The sequence below is a fragment of the Lithobates pipiens genome, unplaced genomic scaffold (genome assembly GCF_037356315.1).
Source record: "Lithobates pipiens isolate NorthernLeopardFrog02 unplaced genomic scaffold, aLitPip1_a1.2 Scaffold_30, whole genome shotgun sequence".
NCBI lineage: Eukaryota > Metazoa > Chordata > Amphibia > Anura > Ranidae > Lithobates > Lithobates pipiens.
The window spans coordinates 82,189,486-82,210,934 of record NW_027507791.1 but is presented as its reverse complement, the minus strand read 5'-3'; the positions used below and the strand labels follow the sequence as shown (position 1 = coordinate 82,210,934).

At 44.9% G+C, this 21,449-nt stretch overlaps 1 protein-coding gene across 1 annotated transcript in view; it reads left to right on the top strand.

Annotated features, from left to right (window-relative positions):
* LOC143943024 (uncharacterized) overlaps window positions 1–21,449 on the top strand; it is a 172,848-nt gene that overhangs the window by 10,549 nt on the left and 140,850 nt on the right. Inside the window, exon 2 of the mRNA XM_077464506.1 lies at window positions 20,203–20,731. Within this exon, the coding sequence (XP_077320632.1) occupies window positions 20,203–20,731 (529 nt within the window). The remainder of the gene's footprint in view (window positions 1–20,202; window positions 20,732–21,449) is intronic.

The window sequence follows — 21,449 nt, the reverse complement described above, 5'->3', positions numbered from 1 at the left end:
AGTTCATCGGCGCAGAGCACAATTGTTGTCAATTGACAATTATTCCATTGTTGTCAGATTAGCGCAGTGTCATGCATTTTGGTGATACGCAAACAGCTGTGTTAGGCTGGGTTCACACTTGTGCGATGCGGGAACCCTGCGATTCCACGACGGGTTCCTGCATCGCACCCAACTCGCACGACAGTTCACAACGACATATGCGAACTGCTGGGGAGTGTCATACAATGTTAATGGCACCCCCATTTCAGTTCGCATGTCGCACTGCGAAGTGTCAGTTTGGACATGAATCGGATCGCATGAGTGCTATGCGATCCGATTCTGGTGCGGACCAAAAAAGGGGTCCTGTGCGAGTTTAGTCCGAATGCGATACGATTTCAACCATACTATCTGTATGGCTGAAATCGCATTGCACGGACATCGCCTGTGATTTGCACTGCAGTGCAAATCGCATGCGATTTTGCACTATGCTGCAGTGTGAACCGGCCCTGAGCCTAGGTTTCCGCAAATTTGATGGATAGCAATGTTACCTGTGAAGTTGCCCCAGAATGCAGTTCACATGCACACAAACCCCGCTTTTCATTTAGGCTCTGTTTCCACTTGTGCAACTTGTCCTGCGACTTGGGACTGCAAAGTTGCATGACAAGAAGTACCCGATTTCCAATGAGTACCATTCATATCTGTGCGGCTTCAAGTCACAGCGACTTCAAAGTAGTCCCTGCACTACTTTGGTCCCATTGTAATGTGACTTGAGGTCCATAAACCTCCAGAATACACAGGCATGGCTTCAAGTCGCGGCATAATCGTGCAACTTTCTGGCTTTTCAGGCTAACGCAGCCTGAAAGTTGCACAATTCTGCCGCAATTTTGATGCGACTTTAAAGCAATGCCTGTGTATTCCGGAGGTCTATGGATCTCAAGTTGCATCCGAGTGGGACCAAAGTAGTGCAGGGACTACTTTGAAGTCGCACAGATACGAATAATACTCATTGGAAATCATAGAGTACAAAGTCGCAGGACAAGTTGCACAAGTGGAAATGGAGCCTAAATGAAAAGTGGGTTTTTGTGCATGTGAACTGCATTCTGATGGGCCAACTTCCCAGTTAACATTGCTAGCCATCAGATTTTCCCATAGTCTTTACAGCGCATGCGCAGGAATGATGATCAGATTTTACTACCACTACCATGGGCGAAGTACCCCTGGTAGTAAAATCCAATCGTTAAGGCTATTTTCACACTTGTGCGACTTGAAAGTCAAGTGCTTTTGCCATGATTTTTGCCATGACTTGAAGCAATGTTTGTGTAATCTTGAGGTCTCTGCCACAAGTCGCATCAAAGTCAGACAAAAGTAGTACAAAAACTACTTTGAAGTCGCACAGATATGAACTGAACTCGTTGGAAATCATGGGGTGTGACTTGTCAAGTGACTTTGCAGTCTCAAGTCGCAGGACAAGTCGCACGAGTGTGAAAGGGCCTTAGGCTGTCCGTACCACCTGATCACTGCTGCTACCTCATTGGTTTAGTGTATTGTTTTACTGGTGGTGACTCATGGTTCTTTCAGTTTACTGTGTTCTAAAAACTGATACGATTCTTTAACTCGGTAACTTGTACGATTCTTTAACTCGGTAACTTGTACGATTCTTTAACTCGGTGTACTGTGTACTCCTGGCTCTTGTTTTAAGTTTGTATCCAGTTCCTGAGTGTCACTGTGCTCTGAGTCAGCTGATTGGTTGCAGGGAGGGGCCGAGCTCTCTCACTCTAGGATCATATTACCACTGCCAGCTCTGCTGCTCTGCTATGTACTGAGTGCAGAGTGAACTGTTTCAAACGAATCAGTTCACTGAAAAGAATCGATTCAAAAGAACGATTCGTTCATGAACTGGACATCACTAGCTTCCTAGTGTGGCTGTCACCGATCGTCTGTTCCCTGTTATAGGGAAAGACGATCAGTGACGTCACATGCCAAGCCACAGTCAACAGTAAAAAAAACACACACATGTCACACATGCCTCCCCGCCTCCTAGCGGTTAACTCCTTCACTGCCAGTGTCATTTACACAGGAATCAGTGCATTTAAATAGCACTGATTGTTGTATAAATGACAATGGTCCCAAAAATGTGTCAAAAATGTCCGATGTGTCCGCCATAATGTAGCAGTCACAATAAAAATCGCTGATCGCCGCCATTACTAGTAAAAAAAAAAAATATTAATAAAAATGCTATAAAACTATCCCCTATTTTGTAAACGCTATAACTTTTGCGCAAACCAATCAATAATCGCTAATTGCGATTTTTTTTTCTTTCAAAAAATATGTAGAAGAATACGTATCGGCCTAAACTGAGGAAAAAATTTTTTTTTATATATTTTTGGGGGATATTTATTATAGCAAAAAGTCAAAAATATTGCATTTTTTTCAAAATTGTCCCTCTAATATAGCGCAAAAAATAAAAAACGCAGAGGTGATAAAATACCACCAAAAGAAAGCTCTATTTGTGGGAAAAAAACAACGCCAATTTTGTTTGGGAGCCACGTCGCACGACCGCACAATTGTCAGTTAAATCGTCGCAGTGCCGAATCGCAAAAAGGGGCCTGGTCCTTTGGCTGGAAATTGGTCTGGGGCTTAAGTGGTTAAATAAGCCGCGCATTGCACCGGGTATATTTATACACATTGAAATACATGTTACTTTGTTTCACACCTTTGTCTTATTAATTTGATCATATAAGGGGGAGCCAGAGAGGAAAGGGGGAGAGGAGCTGTGAAGACCTCAAGGGAGTCCACGGCCAAGAGAGGAAGAGGAAAGGGAAGAAAGTGGGGGGGGGGGGGAAGAAAAAAGTGAATAGAGGGCAGTAAAAAAAGAGCATATTCCCCACATGGCTATCCCAGTGTGAATTCAAATACCCATGGTAAAATACTGGATGTGCCAAAATCGTTATCAATCAATGCATTCCTCATGTACATAGTGTATATATTGTACACACTCTAACCCTCTCCATTTCCTAAGGGAGAAACCTCCCCCCATACAGAGTGGGAAGGGTTTCCCCCAGGAAATCTCTTTCTTATTACACAACCCCCAGCGTCTTCCTCGTGCTGTCTCCTCTTTCGCTGAAGGGCGGCAGGTGATTTTTCTGATCCGTCGTTCACCATATGTCACTGCTGGACTAACTCATGGTCTGGAAACACACACTGCTTTTGGAGATTTGCGGAGGTTAGTTAGGCTGTATACCAGGGAGTGGGGGGAGCTACCTCAATGTGCGGCCATCTTGGTCAGTCTCTCCACCCCCGTTTAGTCATTCTTTTGACATTTTTGTTGCATTTCTTTACATATCCCATGCCAGCAAATTCCTTGTTTTTTTTTTCCAACATTGCTGTAGGGAGAGGCTGGAAAGATATACAACAGTTCTGCCTGAGCTGCTGTACTGGCAAGAAGTACACTGACATTACTCATGACATCACAAAACCCCTAAAGTATACACAATGCAAAAGCACTGATTTTGCTTCTACAGCACCCTGTTATTGAGTGGCCTGCAGAAGCATCGAAAGCGGATCGTTTCAGTTTCTGGGTTCAGTGCTGGACTGGCTGTTGTAGACCCTAGTTGTCATTGACCAAGGCTGTCACTGACTTCCAACGCTAATGCTGGGAAGTTGCAGAAACCATTGAGAAAGGGTGGCATTTAAAAAATTACAGACAAATAGGCCCGCGCTCAGGACTCAAGTGGTTAATTACCGCAAATGCTTGGGACAACAAAATATGTACATCATAGTAATATAAAGTCATGTAATGATAAAGGTAGGTAAACTGAACGTTTGTTTATTTGGAGGTTGTCACTATAATAATCAAAGGAGACAGTCAATCTCAAGAGATTTAAATAAAATAAAGTTTGTCCCATTGTGAGCCTGATAAAGGGGAAAGTCCTCAAAATGCATCCTCAGCAATGAAATCACAAGACATGTGCAGCAGCAGGCAAAGATTTGGATGCGGGTGGTCATGAGCAGCTGGATTAGAGTCAACATTGAATGCCTTGATGTCAGCTAAAACCGCTTTTCTTGTGAGTGCAATACTTTTTAATTGAATATTAAAGAAATTTGTTCACGATGCCAGTTCACTCTCCATTCTTTGTGAAGATACTATCTGCCTGGTTTTCATGGCACTGCTTCAACTTCAATACTTCCTGAGTCTCTGACTTGGATCGAGTAAAAAAAAGTAGAACTTCCGCTTTAAGTACTCCCTGCCCCCTGACATTTTTTTGGGGCGGGTGCTGGGAACCTGGTTTGGGTGGGACTTCCTGTCCCACTTCCTCCTTCCGACTTCTGGCTGCCTAGGCAATTCCTAGGCGGCCCCTCCCTCCTGGCAATGTTCTGGGACACGTCACAGGTCCCAGAACATTGCCTGGCCACTGACAGAGCGCAGGGCGGCTCGCACATGCGCATTGCGCGCCCGGCTGTGAAGCCGCAAACTGTCACAGCCAGGCGCCCACACTCACAATGTCGGCTCCGCGAAGAGAAGGGGGAGAGAACAGAGGCTTAGGGCGGCCGCATCGCTTGACCGTGGGACAGGTAAGTGTTGGATTATTAAAAGTCAGCAGCTTTACTTTTTGTAACTGCTGGCTTTTAATACACTCAAAAAACAATGGAACTCCGCTTTAAGGAATGAAAGGAAATAAATGGTTCCAAAAAGTCGATGCTTTCCTGTCCCTGACAACCACACCCCTTGTAGTAGTGACAGATGGACGGGAAGCGAGAACCAACTACAGTTTTTGTCAGATATGGATGAACAATAAGAGCATTATTCCCCAGATGTTTTATGACTATGGAAACATGAACTTTCAGCTTTCTGTATGACTCACAGGAGTTGCAGTGACACTATTTAGTTTACTCAGATTTTTCCCTATGGCTGCTATTGAAACAAAAAAAAACTGAAATAGAAATATGTCATGATAGTATAGTTTTGCAAAGAAATGTCGTTAAACATTAATGAAACTCATTATCCTGTTACAACAAGAAGTCAACAGACACCAAAAGGTTTCTGCTCCTACTCTAACTAATGATGGAGCCCCATGAGAAAAACTGAACTTCCTACTTCCAGTTCTGGGGCATAAGGACATGTTTTCTCCACCTCCCACAATGCACTACTTGGTACCCACATAGCCTGTTTCCAGGTCTGAGCATAGTTATTGGGGGACGGGTGAGGAGGATGTGCTTAGTTCTATGAAGGTATCAACTCTCAGCACAGGGTAGGGTTGGAGGGGGATTGGGCGGGTTAGCCTTGGTCTACTTTCTTTAACTTGATTAAAAGTTACAATAAAGCAATTTACTTGCTAAAAAATAGAACAGGTGCAGCCCTTTTTGTGGTGTTTGTGGGTTATGAGAAATGACCCTCCCCAAAAAAGCATAGTGCACTAAACCAGTAGGTAAATAAGAGAACCAGAACCTTTGGTAAGTGGACTAGTAGGTTAGATAATAAAGTAATTCCTCCACCTAGGACAGGGCCTCTATAAACAGAGGCTATTATCTTCCCAATACATTAACCAGTGATCTAATCAAAGTAATTGGGAGCAGAGGAACGACTGCAACCTGCATATAACATTAACCATAAATATATAGATGCACACCAGTATGGAAATAATACAAGCTTTACAGTATATACATAAAGATTAATTATAGTACCTACATCCAATGTACAAACAGGTTATATCAGCAAAGGGGCTGATTGGAGTCCTGGTGAAATTTTGCACAAATACCAGGGTACATATATACCGTATCTATCGGTGTATAACATGCACTTTTTCCCCCATAAAATCAGGGGTGCGTGTTATACCCCCTCCTTTCCTAACCTTCTGTGCCACTCTTGGTGGCTTATGGGTATTTTCAACCCTTCTCGGGTATATTCAGCCGTTCTCTGCTATTTTCGGCCGTTCTCGGCTATTTTCGTCCGATTTCGGACGTTCTGCGGTCGAAGATAGGCGAGAAGGGCCGAAAATAGCTGAGAACACCCGAGTGCGACTGAAAATACCCGAAAGCCGCCATTTTTAAAATGACACCGAAAAGCCTGCAAACGACTGACAAGGCTGCAATGCAAGGCTTCAATGCAAGGCTTCAATGCAAGGCTACAATGCAAGGCTACAATGCAAGGCTGCAATGGAAGGCTGCAATGGAAGGCTGCAATGCAAGGCTGCAAATGACTGACAAGGCTGCAATGCAAGGCGGCAAATGACACTGATAAGGCTGCATTGATGGGCATTTAAATGTAAGTTTTTTTTTCCTTAAACTTCCCTCCTAAAATTTTTCTTCTTTTAAATTCCCTCCTAAACTTGGGGTGCGGGGCGTGACCGGATGTGTGGAGTGGAGTAAGTGAGCGTGTGAAAGACGCTGTGTGTGTCTCCCTCCCTGGCCCCAATGCCGAAAGACTGGAATGCTTAACAATACGGCCGGGTGCAGGGTGAGGCGGGCTGAAGCTGTACGAGCACAAGCTGCACAAGCACAGTAGACGCTGGAAGGAACGGCGCTATATTACCTTAGCGTGCTGAGCTCTCGGAGCTCTTGGAGATCCCCGCTGACCCCCGCTGACCCCCGCTGACTTCCGGGTTCCGCTGACATCCGGGTTCCGCATCCCGACGGCCGAAGGGAGGCACGAGATACCTCCGAGCAATGCCGATCTAAGCCGAATCCCTCCTACTGAGAGATGCCGCCCACAGTAACCACCGAAGGTTCCCCCGCTCCCCGGTAAAGCGCTACAGGAAGAAGGAGGTAAGCGGAGGGAGTATAGAGAGGAAGAAGCCGGCAGCCTGAGGGGCATAGTGGCGGAGGTCTGGTGGAGAAAGCTTGGACATAGTGATGCCTGGAGGCTGGTAACACTGAATCAGGCACCGGAGGGGGTATGAAAGATTGGTATTCCCCTGTCAGTTCTTTTTTTTTTGTCTCTCTGGATGCCTGAGCATAGCAGGCGGAGGTTTTAGCAGTGTAAGCCTTTGATATAGTGGTGCCTGGTGACTGGCAATTAACAAACAGGAGTGTGCTGGCTGAGGGTGAGGAGGACTTATAACACTTCTATCTGGACTTCACCGTATTGTACTGCACAGTAAGGGGAATGAACAGTACCTGAAATAGTATGTGCAAATAAGTACCGGCTCTCCTGGTCATGTCCCTATTTTGTTTTATTATTTTTCTTCCCTTTGTGATGTTTGGATGTTCGGATTCCACTGCCTCCTGTGGGTGCCTAAAGGCAAGAGACTGCTAAAATAGATAATCCGGGCAAAGGAATACTTTTTTTTGTTAAAAAGGAAACTGAATATTCTGTAAGTAGCAGAGAACGTGCGGACTGACTATAAAACTGGTTATAACTCTAGCTCAGCACTCTACTAATCTATTAACTGTGGGACAGTCTCTGTGTTAAAAAAAAAAAAAAAAGGGGGACAAGTTAAACAGTGAAGGAGCCAATCTGAGTAAATAAATGTATGTGGCGTTGCAAAACCAGGAAATAGGAGGTCTTTGTGTTATATGAAAGGAGCATCGGAATACGGTCATTACCGCAATAAATGAATATTGCGTTGTGGGCGGCCTGATTAGAAACCCTTTAAAATACGATACAACACGATATATCCAGCATTGTCCCGAAGTCAGGGACGAGAAAAGGGAAAGTAAGATGCAACATTTACGTTCTGCAAAAGAAAGGGGGGAAAAAAGCTCGCAACAGTCCGTTACAGCAGCGAAGTTAGAACAATATGCTCACAACCCGGTTCAGTCATCCCAGACACCTCCAAAAAAAGGACAGTCAAAGGGGCAGCAAGGGGCAATGACTGAAAGGAAAAGTATGGGACAGTCAAATATTAATATCAACACACAAGCTGGAGCAGTGGTAAAACCCTCAGTAAATAGAAATACGGAAGTGGGGGAACAGAATATAGAAATAACAATAGGCGACTCCCCCCCGATAGAAAAGGAGCCAACTATAAAGGATGTGCTATTGGCGGTAAACGCATGCAACATTTCGCTTAAAGAACTCTGTAATCAAATGAAGGGAGTGAAGGAAGATCTAATGGTGGTAAGGCAAGACCTACAGAAAGTGGTGGAAAGGACGACAGAACTTGAGATAAGAACTAGCAGATTAGAAGACGATACAACATTCCTAATTAAAGAAATAGAAAGCCTGAAGGAGCAGTTCAGCGGATATAGAACAAGAATGGACGAAATGGAAAATAGGCTCCGGAGGGACAATGTGCGAGTAGTGGGGCTTCCGGAAAAAAGTGAGGGTGTAAACCCTGCTGAATTTATGGAGCATCTTCTGGTTGAACTGTTTGGGAGGGATGCTTTTTCAACAGCGTTCTCAATAGAGAGGGCGCATAGGGTACCCTTTAGAGCACCATTGGAGGGGGGCCGTCCCAGGCCATTATTAATGAAATTACTTAATTATAAAGATAAAGTGGTGTTATTACGGAAGGCAAGGGAAATGGGGAATGTACTGTATAAGGGTGTTAGAATTTCATTATATTCTGATTTTTCCCCAGAACTTCAGAGAAAAAGGGTAGAGTTCCTCCAGGTGAAACGCAGGTTACGGAAGCTCAGGGTGCCGTATGCTCTTCTTTATCCTGCAAAGCTACGGATTAATGTACTAGGGCATACTCAGGTTTTCTGTTCCCCAATGGAAGTGGAAAAATGGATAGAAGAAAATAAAGAAAAGTTGTAGTCGTTGGGGTTTCTAGTACTGAGTGGGATAGGAAGATAGAAAGAGAAGGGGGGATGAAGTATGTGTGTTCTTTGTTTTTTTTTTTTTTTTTTTTTGTTTGTGTTGTCTGTCTGTATGGGAGGGGGGCCGGGAGGGAGGTAACACACGGCGAGTGTACTAGGTGTGGGTGGCAAATAGGTTGTGAAGAGAGTGGTATAAGGTCACTAATAGCCCCTAGGGTAACACCTAGGAAGGTGGGGGAGGGGTGGGAGGGAGGTAGAAAGGGGGGAGAGGGGGTGGGTGTAGTAGGGAAAATAGGGGGGAGGCTGAAGGGGAAAAAAAATATGTATGCACTAATAAATGGAGTACAGGAAATAACTCAAATCACAAAAGGACACAAACTGGGGGGTGGTAAAACTTGGGGTGGTAAAAAACAAGGAAAATATATGGGTCACAAGGGGGAAAATGGTAATAAACAATTATATAGTATAATTTATATCCAAAGACACATAATATATGAGTTAATGGTGACGCCTAATAATAATAATAATTTGTTATTACACAAGGGAGTAATATTTGGGGAGCGCGGTATAAGGTAATAAAAGAAGTTAGGGGGGAGTTGGTGGGTACTGGGAGACAAATGGTTCTCAATAGTGTCCTCAGTAGACTGGTTATTTCGCTCTCTCTCTTTCCTGCCTTAGGTTTTTCTTTTTTTTCCTCTCTCCTCTTTATTTGTTTATGGCTATGCAGGACAGTAAAATTAAGATAGGCTCCTGGAATGTGAGGGGTCTGGGGACGCAGCTGAAACAAAAAGCTGTGCTATCCTTGTTGGAGGGATGTGGAGTAGAGCTGCTCTGCCTGCAGGAGACCCATTTAAATAGAGATACAATATACCGGTTGCAGAGTAGAAAATATCAATTTCAATATCATTCTGTTTATTCGACATATAGTAGAGGGGTGAGTGTCTTGGTAAAAACGGGGGTGAATTTTGTATGTAAACGGGTCAGCCTGGATGAAAAGGGCAGATACATTTTCTTACATTGCCTAATTGAAAATAGAGAATGTATGCTGGCAAATATCTACATCCCTCCACCATTTAAAATGGAAGTGCTTTTTAAATTACAGGAATTTTTAGTAGGGATAGATGGTGTTCCTACAATAATAGTAGGGGATTTCAACACGGTATTGGATATTAAAGTCGATAGATTCCCAGAAAAAACACTGGCGGAACCAGCTTGGCAGGGGAGGTTGGGACAGTATCTGGAAGAAGTAGGGCTACGGGATTTATGGAGAACTGGGAACCCGGGAGCCCGGCAGTATAGTTGTTACTCGGCCACGCATACTACGTTATCCAGGATTGATATGATACTGGGGAATGACCTGGCCTTACAAATGGTGGAAAAGATTGAATATCAGCCCAGGGGGATTTCAGATCATTCCCCAGTGACAGCAGTATTAAAAATGAGAGAACGTAAGGTACAGAGGTTGTGGAAAGTGAACCCGCTATGGTTAGAACTGATAAAAAAAGAGACAGAAGAACGCCCTGAGAGAATTCAGTGGGAATTAAAAGAATTTCTAAAAAATAACCGGGGTACAGTAACATCAGGGATCCTGTGGGATACTCTGAAAGCTTTCTTGAGGGGTCTTATGATCCAATCAATAGCAAAAATAAATAGAAAGTCTAGGGAACAGGAGGTACAAATAGGGAGAGAAGTGATAGAGGCTGAAAGAGATTTTATTAGCGATCCCACTCAGGGCAAAGAAAAAATCTGGCTAGATAAACAAGAAGAACTTAGGCTATTAACTCTGAAGAAAGCAGAGATTCAACATATGTTCCAACGCCAAGCCTCCTTTGTTGAAGGGGAAAGCGTGGGAAAAATGTTGGCACAACTGGTGAAGAATAACTCGGGTCCTTCCTCAATTTCGGCGATTAGGATAGTTGAGGGAAAGGTTACAACAGAAACTGGGAGTATATGCCAAGCATTTGAAGGATATTATAAAAACCTATATACTGCACAGAAAGTGGGGATGGATGAGCAAATGGAAACATTTTTAGGTCAATTAGAGGTACCATGTTTGAAACAAGAAGAAAGAGAGGAACTGGAAGCCCCAATAACTTTGAAAGAACTTCAGGAAGCAGTTGCGAGTATGCCAAATCAGAAATCGCCTGGTCCGGATGAACTACCGATTGAAGTCTATAAACATTTTGGCGAGATACTGCTTCCTGAACTCCTGGAGATGTTAAGAGGAGCATATGGGGAGGGTAAATTGCCTCCATCAATGATGGAGGCGGTTATAACCCTGTTGTACAAAGAAGGGAAGGACGCCTTAGATGTTGCAGCGTATAGGCCAATTTCTCTCCTGTGTACCGATACAAAGATACTGGCCAAGGTATTAGCGATTAGGCTTAATCGAGTTATAGCAAGATTAGTCCATATGGACCAAACAGGGTTTATAGCCAACAGATCAACGAGTATAAATATTAGAAGAGCCTTTTTGAATTTGCAGGTCCCAATGGATAACGATACTCCGGGTGCAGTAGTGGCATTGGATGTAAGGAAAGCATTTGATAGCGTAGAATGGGGATATATATGGAAAGTTTTGGAGAAATTTGGCCTGGGTCCTTCCTTCATAGGATGGATTAGGATGCTATATGACAAACCTAGTGCAAGACTAAAAATTAATAATGAGTTATCCGGGAAAATAGAGCTGGGGAGAGGGACGAGGCAGGGGTGCCCATTATCACCCCTGCTCTTTGCATTGGCCATAGAGCCCTTGGCATGTGCAATTAGAGCAAACCGGGAGATAGTCGGTTTCGTAAGAAAAACTGGAGAGGAAAAAATCTCACTTTATGCAGACGATATCCTATTGTTTTTGGGGGATATGAGGTACTCATTACCAAGGGCAATGGGACTGGTGCAAGGGTTTGGAGGCTTCACAAGGCTGGAGATAAATTGGGAAAAATCGGAATGTCTTCCTTTGGACCCAATTGGTCAGCAAACGGCCCTGGGAACCCCCCAAATGCCAATAGTGGATAAGTTGAAATATCTGGGAGTTACCTTATCAAGGGATCCTAAGCAATATATAAGTCATAACTTAGTCCCATTATTGACTAAGTTTAAACAAAAAATTGCTATATGGAAACGAATGCCTCTCTCGGTGGCTGGCAGATGCAATCTGATAAAAATGATATGGATGCCCCAACTTTTATATATATTACATAATGCCCCAATATGGATTAACAGAAGTTGGTTTAATAAAATCGAGATGTTGTTTAGGGAGTTAATATGGAGGGGAGGACAGGCCAGATTGAGATTGCGGATGCTCCAGCTACCGGGAGAGGAAGGAGGATTCGCGGTCCCTTATCCGGAGTGCTATTTTTGGGCGTCCCAATTACAACAGCTAGGGGGGATTGATGAGATGAACGGAGGAACCCCAAATGGGAGATTAGTATTAACAGGCTCCCCACATAGCACGCTGATTGAGACCTTGGAAGCGGACTCATTCCAGTGTAGATGCCCTACAGTAAAAATGATGTTAAAGCTATGGGATATAGTTAAAAAAAAAATGGGATATAGTGAAATAACAAAGTATACGCCTCTCTGGAACAATAAGAAGCTACAGGAAATATGGCGGGTTGGAAAAATTGTAGAATGGGAAAAATGTGGCATTGTAAGGATTAGCCATTTATATGGCGGCAGGGGTATTAAATCTTTCGATCAACTGCAAAAAGAATTTAAGATATCACAAAACTCATTTTATGCCTATATACAAGTGAGGCATGCTTTAAAGACCCAGTTTGGAAACTTGTTATTAACATGGGAAGAACTGCCCTTGCTATACCCAGTAGCACAAGCAGGACCAACTAAAGGATTAATATCTAAATTCTATGCCCAGTTGGGTGAACAGATTAATAGTGAGAGGAAAGGGAGGGTCGAGAAGGAGAAATGGGAGCAAGACTTAGGTAATATAACTCGAGTACAGTGGAAAAATATCCTAGCGGCATGCCCAAAGGTCTCGGTCTCTCCTCCCCAGAGGATTTCCCACTTGATGGTAATTAATAGAGCATACTATACTCCCCAGAAATTATTCAAATTTGGTAAGAGAACAGATGACTGTTGCCCCAGGTGTGGGGGGTCAGGGAATTTAATGCACATGCTCTGGAAATGTCCCAAATTATTTAGATACTGGGAAGGAGTGGTAAAGATAATAAGTAGGGCCTTTGGGACGGCAATAGAATTAAATCCCATAGTGTGTATCTTAGGTTATAGAAAGGAGGAAGTAGAGAGAAAGGGAGTAACAACAGTAATCCTAAGATGTTTATTTCAAGCCAGAAGGATGATAGCTAGGAGATGGCAATCAAAGCTAGCCCCCACAGTAGAGGATTGGATAAGTGCGGTAAATGAATATCTATGTAAGGAGAGAGCAGTATATGCAAAACGAAATAACCTAAAAGAGTTTAATAGGAACTGGCGAGAGTGGATAGAAGAGATGCATACCCCAGTTTAAACCATGACAGGAAAGGGAAGAGGGGAAGGGGAGGGGGGACGGGTAATGGGAAGGAGTAGGGTAGTGTACATTAAAGGTATGGGAATCATCATAACACATTTATGATACACCGTAGAATAAAAGCACAAATATATATATAGGAGGGGAGGGGAGGGGGGGGTGGTGTTGATAGAAGGGGTGGGAGGGAGGGGAGGGGTTATATTAGTAGGAAAAAAGTAGGAAGTGCAAAAATAGTTGAGGAAGGATAAGGGGGGTTATGGTATTGTCTAGATATTGTTTTTTTTCTTGTCTGTTAATTATATGTGATGTATGGATGTATTTTCATATCCCCCGTCCCTTCCTAGAACTTTAAAACTCAGACTCCGGAATGGAAGGAAGACGTATTTGAATCCTGGCAATGTAATTTTAAAATGTGGTCTGTATAATGTGAAAATTTAATAAAGATTAATAGTAAAAAAAAAAAAAAAACTTGGGGTGCGTGTTATACGCCGGTGCGTGTCATGCGCCGATAAATACGGAAGTTATTAAAAGAGATGCCTCCAGATGAATGTTGCAGCAAAATCCAGTTGCAGCATCCATGAGGATGGTCATGATGCAGCATTCGTTTTTGTGTCAGAGACCTAAATACAAGATCATTTGCTGATGGAGTGATGTTGTCCAACCAGCCTAGAAAGCATCTTTTCACACAACTGTGGTGTGGCACTGGAAGTCAGACCCTATCTACTCTGTACTTTAGTCCCTTCCTAGTAGTTCCAGTAGTTTCCAATATTACATGCAACTGGAGCTCTAACTACCAGAATTGGCCATTAGATGCCTAACATGGCTTAAAGCCTATGCTGGTTATTGGTCCCTAATGCCGCGTACACACGATCAGACTATCCGGTGGACTTAGTAAAGTCTGCCGGACTGTCCGAACGAGCGGACCTGCCCACATACGGGACTTTTCCGGCGGACTATCCGCCCTACTTTTGAAATGAACGGACTTGCCCACACACACGGAGGAAAGTCCGTTCATTTTGAGCGCGGCTCCAGGTAGCTGGGACTAGCGAAGGAAGCGTTGCTGGCCCCATAACCTGGTATGGACTTAAAGGGGAAGCCCTACACCAAAAAAACGGCTTGGGGGTCCCCCCTAGGTCCATATCAGACCCTTATCCGAGCACGCTACCGGGCCGGTCAGGAAAAGGGGTGGGTATGAGCGAGCGCCCCCCCTCCTGAGCCGTAGTAGGCCGCATGCCTTCAACATGGGGGGTGCTTTGGGGAAAGTAGGGCCGTGCGGCCCCCCCACCCCAAAGCACCTTGTCCCCATGTTGATGAGGACAAGGGCCTCTTCCCGACAACCCTGGCCGTTGGTTGTCGGGGTCTGTGGGCGGGGGGCTTATCGGAATCCGGGAGCCCCCTTTAATAAGGGGGCCCCTGGATACCGGCCCCCCACTCTATGTGAATGAGTATGGGGTACAATGTACCCCTACCCATTCACCTGTGAAAAAATGTAAATAAAACACAACACACAAGGGTTAAAAATTGTTTATTGCACAGCTCCGGGGGTCTTCTTCCGTCTTGGGGTCTTCTCGCCGGACTCCTCCTCTATCTTCTGCTAGCTCTTTTACTAGCGGAGGAGCCCGGCTTTCTTCCTCGCCGCTGTCCAGGGTTCTTCTTCCGACTTCGGGGGTCTTATCCCCCTCTTCGGTTCTTCTTGTCGGGCCTCTGCGCCTTCATCTAGCTCTTTTACAAGCGGTGGCCGGTCTTCTATCGCCGCTGTCGCCGCTGTCTTAGACGCCTTCTGTTCTGCTCTTCTTCTCTTCTTGAGCTGTTGACTCGTTGCTGTCTCTGGGCACAATGACAGGGACGCGCCGTGTGGCGACTTATATAGGGACATCCCCGGGTGATGTCCCCGCCCATTATGATGTCACAGTCCCAGAGGATGCTGCAGAATTAGAGCATGGGAATACTTTCATAATAGTCTCTTCTGGTCTGGATTTAGCAGCATGGACAGGACATGTGGCTGAGTCTCTCGCTCTCTCTCCAATTCCTCTTTCTGTTATTTTTTTCAAAGCCAGCCTCCCAGAGACGGGAAGTGCTAATACATAATTATACTGTACATAACACTGTGATATTAGCAGCTAACAGTAGAGGGCAGCAGATCACTACATGGGAAACCTGCAAAAGAAAAGAAACAAAACTTACCTCTCCATGATGGGGAAGCATTGTGCACAGCAGGAGACACAGGCAGAAGACATCTGGATATGTCAGATAAAAAGTGGGTGAAGCTCTGCAAGACAGCAAAAACTGGATCACTGGAAGCAGAATTATTAAAGTGATATTACACTGTCAGTTTTTTCAGCAGTATACAGCTTCTGTTAGGCAGCCTTCCAGTGTCTCCCATCAGCTGAGGGTTAATGAGTCTTCTTATGTCGTGTACACACGTAGCCAACTATCCGGCGGACTTAGTCTGACGGACTTCCCGCCGGACTTTCCGAACGAGCTACTTGCCCACACACGGCACTTTTTCAGCGGACTAATACGGCGTACTAAGTCCGCCGGACTTTCCGCCGTACTTTTGAAATGAACGGACTCGCCCACACACCCGGAGGAAAGTCCGCTCATTTTGAGTGCATCTCCAGGTAGCTGGGGCCAGCGAAGGAGGCGTCGCTGGCTCAGTCACCTGGTATGGACTTAAAGGGGAACCCCTACGCTGCTCGTCCACAACCCCTTTCCTGGCCGGCCGGGTAGCGTGCTCGGACAAGGGTCTGATGTGGACCTAGGGGGGACCCCCACGCCGATTTTTCGGCGTAGGGGTTCCCCTTTAACTCCATACCAGGTGACGTCACTGGCCCCGGCTACCTGGAGACGCGCTCAAAATGAGCGGACTTTTCTCCACGCAGGAAAAGTCCACTCATTTGAAAAGTACGGCGGACTAGCACACACACGGCCGTACTGTCCGCCGAAAAGCGATTCTGGCGGACAGATTGGAATGTAAAAATACTTTCTTAGTCCGCCGGACTTTTGGGTAAAAAAAAGTCCGCCGGAGGCTACACACCGGCGAATTGTCCGGCGGACTTGAGTTTGCCGGACTTTTCCACCAGATTGTTTGATCATGTGTACGTGGCATTAGGCTCCTAGCTGTTCCCATCAGCTGTAGGGTAATGAGTCTCAGTGGGTCCAGTAGGGTTGGTGTCATCTGGTAGGATAAAACATGGTGTCATTTCCATCCCCTCTCCCAAATAATTGTTTCCCTATTTAACATTGCCAAATTATACACTGCCCTAGGGACAGCCGACAATGCAATACATAGGGATCGGTATGAGGTCAGAGCAGACAGTGCAGTATATGGGGTATGGAATGCCTATAAAGAGGGTCGTATATGTCTCTGATAGCAGACAATGGTATGGGGGATGTGCGTAGGATGGGATCTGATCCTGCAGACAATGTAATGTATGGGTAATTGGAGCCGACAATGGAATCAATGTATGGGGGATCTGGATGCGATTAGAACTGTTCCAACAGCAAAGAAGATGCTGTGGGTGTTGGCAATCACAGCAGGCAACGCCTGATTAATGGCACCAGTGTTGAGATGCCATGGGATCTACCTGCCTGGATAGGATGGCTGCAGGGAAGATGGTGTGGGTGCCAATCACAGTGGGAAAAGCCTAGATGGTTGCTTGGCATCAGTGATGAGATATCATCATGGGATCTGCCTGGATAGGATTATGGCCACAGGAAAAAAGCTGTGAATGCCACAGCCAGCAATCACAGCCCGGCAATCGCAGTGTCACTACAACCATGTGGTTACTGCTGCAGCATCTAATGTTACTTCAAGAGACTTATTAAAATAAATCAACTTAACAGAAACTACAGCAGAGAAAATAATTTCATGCACAGGGAACTCCATGCACAGGGAATATCCAAAATCTTTTAGATATGGGGGAGGACAGTATGCAATATGACCAACCTAATGCTCAGAGTCTGACCATACAAATGCTGAGCTCCTCTAAAACCTCTGCTCCTATTGGGCAACTGGGGCCAAAGGGCAGGAAGAGCTTTTGAACCACTTTCGGGAGTAATCTGCAGCTGCGTGTCCAGACGGTTACATTAGAGTCCTGGTCTGTTCTATATCAATCCCCTGGGACGGCCGTGACTTTAATGTAATTGTCTGGACATGCGGCTGTAGATTACTTCTGAAGGTGGTTAAAAAGTTTGTTGTCTGCCAGTTGATGGCCCATCCATTAGGGTTGCATGGGCGCCACCCCCCCCATCCATACATCCGGCCCCCTGATCTACATGTAGGGCGCCGGATGCATGGATTACAATCAAGTTTTTTTTTTGAAGCACATGATTAGAGCCAGAGGCTCTAATAGTCTTCAAAAAAGGGTGGGCTCGTGGCGCAGAGCACTGTGCCCAAAGCCTACCCAGTTGTTTGACAATAGTGAATGAATATTCCCTATTGTAACACTGATTCTTCTCCCGGACAATCAGAAAGCGGGTCATGAGACCTGTCACCCAATTGGCTGAAGGGGGATCTGATCCAATTGGCCGCCAGGAGGTGTTTCCTAAAAAAATACTCATCAGTCAGGGGAGAATTGAGTGCAGCCTCGCCGCCCGGATAGTTGCGGTGTCACTTCTAAATGCAGAAGCCGGGAGGGCTTCTGTATTTAGAGGTGATAGCAGTGAGAGCCTGAGAGGAAAACACACACAGGGCTAGCGCCATTCTGTTTGAACAAAAGCTCTGCCTTTCCCTGCCAATGGGGTGCAGTCTGCACCCCCATAGCAAAGCCACTGATGAGTCTTCTCAGACTCCTAGATTCTTCCATCAGCTGCAGGGTAATGAGTCTGGCCACATGCCCCCCTAAACTGGACTTGAGGAGCTTAATTTAACCGGTTTCTGTCCAACCACAGCTACATTTACAGCAAAAGGGCTGTAAAGGCAGGCTGGATTACAAACATTATCCAGCCGAGGGCAGCTCCTGGTACCTGGGTGCTTTGAGCAGTTAGGGACATTTTGATCTATTTATGGGCTAGCTGGTTCTACACAAGTCAATCTTCCTGCCAGTAGAAAACATTCTACTTTCAGTGGAAGTGATTCCCCTGTCCACATCAAATGTATGGATCAGATTTTCCATTCAACCTTAAATATGGTCTCGGACTGGTTTCTTTATTATGTTTATTAATTTTATCTCATGTTTTATCACTATCACAGTACTTCCTCTTATAAGTGTGATAATCTGTTTTCTCTTTCTATTAACCAATGATATGACTGCAATAAGGTGAAATTGCTATTCCTAGTTGTGTGTATTGTATTATTTTATATCGTATGATCCACATTCAAATTCCAGCCCAAGCCAAATTTTTGTCTTTTGTCTGTTTTTTTTAATCTAGTAGGGAAGGCCTAACTCTGTTAGGTTTCATACAAATGTGCAGCCAGGGGGTGGTAAAACCAAGTGATCAAACTAACCAGTGTTCACCAGAGTTCTTGATTGTGGAGATAGATTTTGCTGTATGTTAGTACCAGGTCGCAGTCCTCAGGATCATCCCACCAGTAGGTGAGCAGGCCAGGGTCCACTAGCACATATGCAGGTAGAGATCAAACAGAAGCACAGTCAGTAAACAAGCCAAAAGGTCAGTAACGAGTAGTTGCAGGTTGGGATCAGGCAGAAGCATAGTCAAGATGCAAGCCAAGGGTCGCTAACAAGTGGTAGCAAAATAAGGACAGCAGCAGGGAAGACAGGAGCATGATACGGCTGGAGAGAGCACAATAATCTGGCAAACAAGAAGTGTAGAGACATGGCATAAATCAGGAAGTTCATGGGTGGCACTGAGAGGTGCCACTAATAGGTAGCACTGATAGGTGGCACTAATATCTGGCACTGATGGCCACCGATGGGTGGCAGTGATAGGCACTGATGGGTGGCAGTGATGGACACTGATGGGCACTGATATGTGACACCGATAGGCAGCACTGCTAGGTGGCACTGATGAGGCACTGATTGGCACCACTGGTGGGTACTGCCAGGTGGCACTGGCAGGCACAGGTGGGCACAGGTGAGGTGGCTGCACCTCTTCCTCTTCGGGACCGATGTCCCTTTCACAGAAGCCGGTGATCGTCTTTTTTTTCTTCTCACGCTATCAGCGTGAGGAGAAAAGAAAAATGATTACCGATCTTCTGTTAACATCACGTGATTAGTTGATATTTGCTGACAGCTGATCAGGTAGTAAAGGGGCCGGGATCGTCCCCTTACTCCAATCTGTGATCACCCGAGTCTCATTGACACCGGGTGGCACGCGGGGAGCGTGCAAAGGGGAGGTCATATATTGACTGCCTCCCGGCAATGTAGATCTGTGCTGTATCCGTCATTCTGCTATAGCGTGGACGGGAAGGGGTTAATTTTTTACACCTGGCTACCCAACTAACAAAATACTGGTAGTTGCTGGTATTATTGTATGATTAGCACTGTATCTAAACCAGTAACCATTCCGGCTCAACCAAAGTATCAGCATCCTAGCCAGGGAGTTTTTTCTACCTTAACGCGGAGAATGCAATAAGGTAAAAAAAAAATTGGACTTGAGCACCACTTTAATTTCTATACCTGGCTACCCCACTAACAAAGTCCCGGTAGTTGCTGGTATTAGCTCTGTATCTAATACCAGTAAAATTTCAGGCTCAACCAAAGTATCAGCATCCTAGCCAGACAGCTAGAAACAAAAGTCAGCAATGGAAGCTCAAATATGGCTCTCATGGCTGGTCTCCTTTAAAATGACCCTGACCTGCAGGCTTAGTCATTCATTTCCCTATATTGTAAATTACATGTGTATGATCTGCAGTGATACATGTGTCAATATTCTCTGTCAAAAGTCATCATTGACCTACAGTGGGGCCTCTATGGATACAGGCTCTCCACAACAACTGGCAAACTATGTCTGAAAGGGGTCTGCAGCATGAAATGAGAAAAAAAATTATATTATTGAGAAATGGACATTAAATGTTATTAAAAAATGGTTACAATTTGAAATGCATGGTATATTAACTGTCTTCTTTTTTGTAGACAAAACCTTTAGTGGTTTACTGGGGAAATTCCAGTACTATGATGCCTGTGTATTAATCAGCAAATTAGAAGACGAAGAATCGATTGATGTAACAGAATTTTACTATGCAATATCCCACAAGATGTGGGAGGCAGTGGACAATGTCTTTAACGGTGATCAGAGTCAGAGCGCCAGGCTTCAGACCATTCCTCACTGTATAAAATGGGCAAAAGAGACCCAAAGCAAAAAGGATGCTGATTGGGGCCCACAAGGATGGATAAAAGAACTTGAGGATCTTTTTGAAAGAGACATTAAGGAGACAATTCCAAAATTTGCACAAGGAAGCCTAGAGGATCATTTGAAAGAGCTCAAGCACAAAATCTCCAAGATTACCAGTAAAGTGCAAATATTTCCTAAGGAACTTGCTTCTACTTACTTGAAATGTTTGCATGTCTGCCTCCTGAATGACCTTACTTCTATGGTAGAGAGGAAACTTGGTTATATAGAACAAGTATTATTATATAAATGGACCATGGAGGAACATGGAAAGTAAGTAAAATAATTATACTGCTGACTAGACGCCATCTTTTTGCTTTTTTATTGCCTTCCATTGGGTCTAACTCAGAAGATGGCACACTAGCATAACGGATATAATTTACAAGAATTTAGAATAAAGAGGATGCAAACTATTACATATAATCCATTTACTAGAGGGTTTGTTAAAATAGCTTCTGTAATTTTCCTGAGATTCCGAATCTGTTGTCACCAAAGAAGCTTCCTGTGTTGTCACCAGTGAGAATTCAAAGGGAGTCTGAAACCAGGCTCTGACTGAAGTATCCTGCTCATTCTTATCCACATTAGTGGAAGCATACATTGCTTGCATCTGTCATCTGTTGTAAGCTGAGCCTACACATTACTATCTGTTTATACAATACAGACATGTAATGCAAGGGCCCACACATGCATGAATCTGTGACTGTAAAAAGATTGCACAATCAGATTGTCACATGTTTGGCCAGCCTGAAGTTGCCATGGATGGCTAGAATTTCAAATGAACATTCTAATGCCGCGTACACACGATCAAACTATCTGGCGCCCCCCCTCCTGAGCCGTACCAGGCCGCATGCCCTCAACATGGGGGGATGCTTTGGGGAAGGGGGGGCGCGCGCCCCCCCACCCCAAAGCACCTTGTCCCCATGTTGATGAGTACAAGGGCCTCTTCCCGAAAACCCTGGCTGTTGGTTGTCAGGGTCTGCAGGCCCCCCTT